Below are 2,958 nucleotides of genomic sequence, written 5' to 3' on the forward strand. Positions count from 1 at the left end.
GGCGGAGCGGGCGGCGGGGGCCAGGGCTATTACCACCCGGCCGGGGGGAGCCCCGCCGCAGCCTACCAGCCGCCGCCTCCGCCCCCCCCCGCGCCGCCTGCTGCTGCCCCCTGCGGCGGGATCGCCTGTCACGGGGAGCCCGCTAAGTTTTACGGATACGATAACTTACAGAGACAGCAGATTTTTACGACACAGCAAGAGGCCGAGCTGGTCCCATATCCTGACTGTAAATCGTCCAGTGCTAATATTGGCGAGGAACCAGACCACTTAAATCAGAGCTCGTCTCCTGCTCAAATGTTTCCCTGGATGAGAGCACAAGGTTGGGCGCAGTCGGGATTTGCTTCCCTCTCACGTCTGAGACCTCCACTTTTTTCTCCCCACCCCCTCTGCTTCCCCTCTCTTTGCCTCCCTTGATCCCTTCCTGGCTCTATCGCCCGCGTCCTGCAACCGCGACGGCTTGTGATAATAAAATCATACAGTAAGAAGCCCCCGGTCTGCGCTTCCCCCGCACCCCCCTCCGCCCCGGCAGAAGAGGCTGAAACGCTCTTAGCAGGCACAGGGCATAAATCAAAGGAGGCCGGAGCCGGCTCCAGATTAAATATGAATTGGGATGGGGGTGGTGGTGTGGGGGAGACTTCCAGTTACCGGATAACAGTGACCAGTAAGCGCTGGGACGGAATGGAAATAGAGGGGCCGATCCTGCCTGCAGCTCCTGTCTTGCCCTGCCCATCACCCGCCCGGGGTAGTCCCGCGCGGCCCGAGCAGCTCACCTAGGCGCTAGCCCAGCCAGCAGGATGTAGCTCGTGTTCACCCCCCCCCCCCCACCTCTTTACTTTGCGAAAAAACCCCAAAACAAAACAAAAAATCCCAAACAAAACCCCGGTGTGTTTTTGTTTTAATCAGCAGCTCCCGGTAGGAGGAGAGGAAGACAGACCTACAGCCGCTTCCAGACTTTAGAGCTGGAAAAGGAATTCCTTTTTAACCCTTATCTGACCAGGAAGAGGCGCATTGAGGTCTCCCACGCACTAGGACTCACCGAGAGGCAGGTAAAGATCTGGTTTCAGAACAGGAGGATGAAGTGGAAAAAGGAAAACAACAAGGACAAATTCCCGGCTTCCAGGCAGGAGGGAAAGGAAGAGGAGGCCAAGAAAGAAGCACATGATCGGGAAGAGGACAGAGGCGAAGGCCAGAAGAACTGAGGTTCTGCCTCTCAGGTCAGGAGGGAAAGACTGAACTCAAAGGCCGGCCCGAGCTCGGGCTGCGAGCTCCGGCTCGGCTGCCTCGCCCTCTCCGCTTTCTGTCTTCGTTTTCGTACCCTGCGTGGCACGATCCCGCCACTAAACAGCTGGAAATCCGATACCAAATTGGTAGTCAGTTCTTTTTAATGAGACGTTTCCGACGTGATTGAAGTGAAACTTCCCCGTGATCCGCACCCACACGCGCAGCTTCCGCGAGGCTTTATTAATCGAACAAGTGCACTTGTGCTAGGCTAAACCTCCTTCCTTTTTCGTTCTTCTCTTACGCTGAATAAATTTAAAAAAAATAATAATTTCTTTGGGGGGTGATCTTAGGGAAATATTTACCTTCTATTACGGATATTTGATTGAAATAAACGAAACTTATTGGCACGCACTGCTAAACTGTTGTAATTCACTGCCTCGCTCTCCTCCCCGAGCCCGGCTGCCATTCCCACCCCCAGCACCCGCACGCGACCCCAGCCCTGGCACCAGCCGCTGGGGCTCCCGGCCGTCCTGCCACGGCTCTCGGGGCGCTGAGCCCGGTGTCGCTGCCGCTGTAGGCCTGGGGCCGGGGTCAGAGCGGCCCTGCCGGTGCTGGGGATTCACTCGGCGGCAGGTGAAGCCTGTTGAAAGCGACTGTCCCGGGCCGAGCCCCTGCTCCTGCTCCCATGTCACGCGCGGGAGACCGGGGGCATCGGGCCCTGCTTGCATTGCCTGCGGCCCAGCGCCCCGCCCGCACCGCCTCCCCCTCCACCTCCCCGTGCCTTGCGCGGCCGCCATATATATCCGCGTGGCTCCTGTGAGACCCTCAGGCCTACAGCTTGGGACCTCTTCTCCTGAAGCGCCGGGCAGCGAGCCTCCGAGCCACCCCAGGCCGGCCCCTGCGGCCACTGCGCTTATTTTCCATGAAGCAGGTCGTGCCTGCCTGGCCACAGAGAGGAGTCGGCAGGCCGATCGGGTTTATTCCCCTGCTTTTGTTTCATAAGAAACGGGAACGGAGGGAGAAGTACGCAATGCCCTGCTAAATTCAGCTCTGGTGTTAATTAAGAGCCTTCAGATTTGCAAATGAACATCCGTTAAGGGATTGAGCCCGACTTTGGATGTAAGGTGCCCTGAAAGCGAAGGAGAAGCCGGGGTCCCCCCAGTGGGACCTGGCTGCTGCTCTCCTGCTCCTTACAGCTGCGGGGCCCGCCCTGCCTGCATGCTGTCAACGGGCAAGTGGAAATCTTTTCTTTTTTTAAGCTCAGAAAAGCAAGGGCCACAATAGAGGGCTTCTGATGCACCCGGGAAACTAACCCTTTCCCCAGAACCAGCCCCGTTGTCTTTATAGGGCTGGTGGCACCAATACAGATTGCTCAGGTGAGTAAATAAGGCTTGGTAGGAGCCGGCCCTAAAGCATCACACCTGGCGGCCAGCGAGAGACGGGCCGTTTTCCCTCACCCGGAGCTTTTCGACTTCAGGCGTCCCGAGGCCGTTTCACCTCCCAGGTTTATGCTCCAACGACCGCGGGTGACATACGATATACGCGAGCTCTAAGAAATCCCGAATATCTGCCCCCCCCCAAGTGTCACACACACAAGCGTGTGCAGACGCGCTACGTGGCGGCTGGGAAATAGGTGCCGGGAGAGAGCTGCCTCTATGCGCTTGAGCGCTCCCGGCCTGGGGCGGCCCAGAGCAACGTGTGTCCGCGCAGCCGAGGTTTCCCGTGGGCCAGGCCGCG

The 2,958-nt window shown here is 58.4% G+C and overlaps 1 protein-coding gene across 1 annotated transcript; it reads left to right on the forward strand.

The window, feature by feature from the left end:
- Positions 1–6: 6 nt before the first annotated feature.
- HOXD8 (homeobox D8) lies at positions 7–1,640 on the forward strand (the record flags this gene model as incomplete). Its single annotated transcript, XM_019522970.1, has 2 exons — positions 7–319; positions 907–1,640. Coding segments are annotated over 2 exons (606 nt in total), but the record flags the coding sequence as incomplete, so codon positions are not given.
- Between the last annotated feature and the right edge of the window lie 1,318 nt (positions 1,641–2,958).

This window comes from Gavialis gangeticus, unplaced genomic scaffold (genome assembly GCF_001723915.1).
Source record: "Gavialis gangeticus isolate Ggan-Ray unplaced genomic scaffold, GavGan_comp1, whole genome shotgun sequence".
Classification (NCBI taxonomy): domain Eukaryota; kingdom Metazoa; phylum Chordata; order Crocodylia; family Gavialidae; genus Gavialis; species Gavialis gangeticus.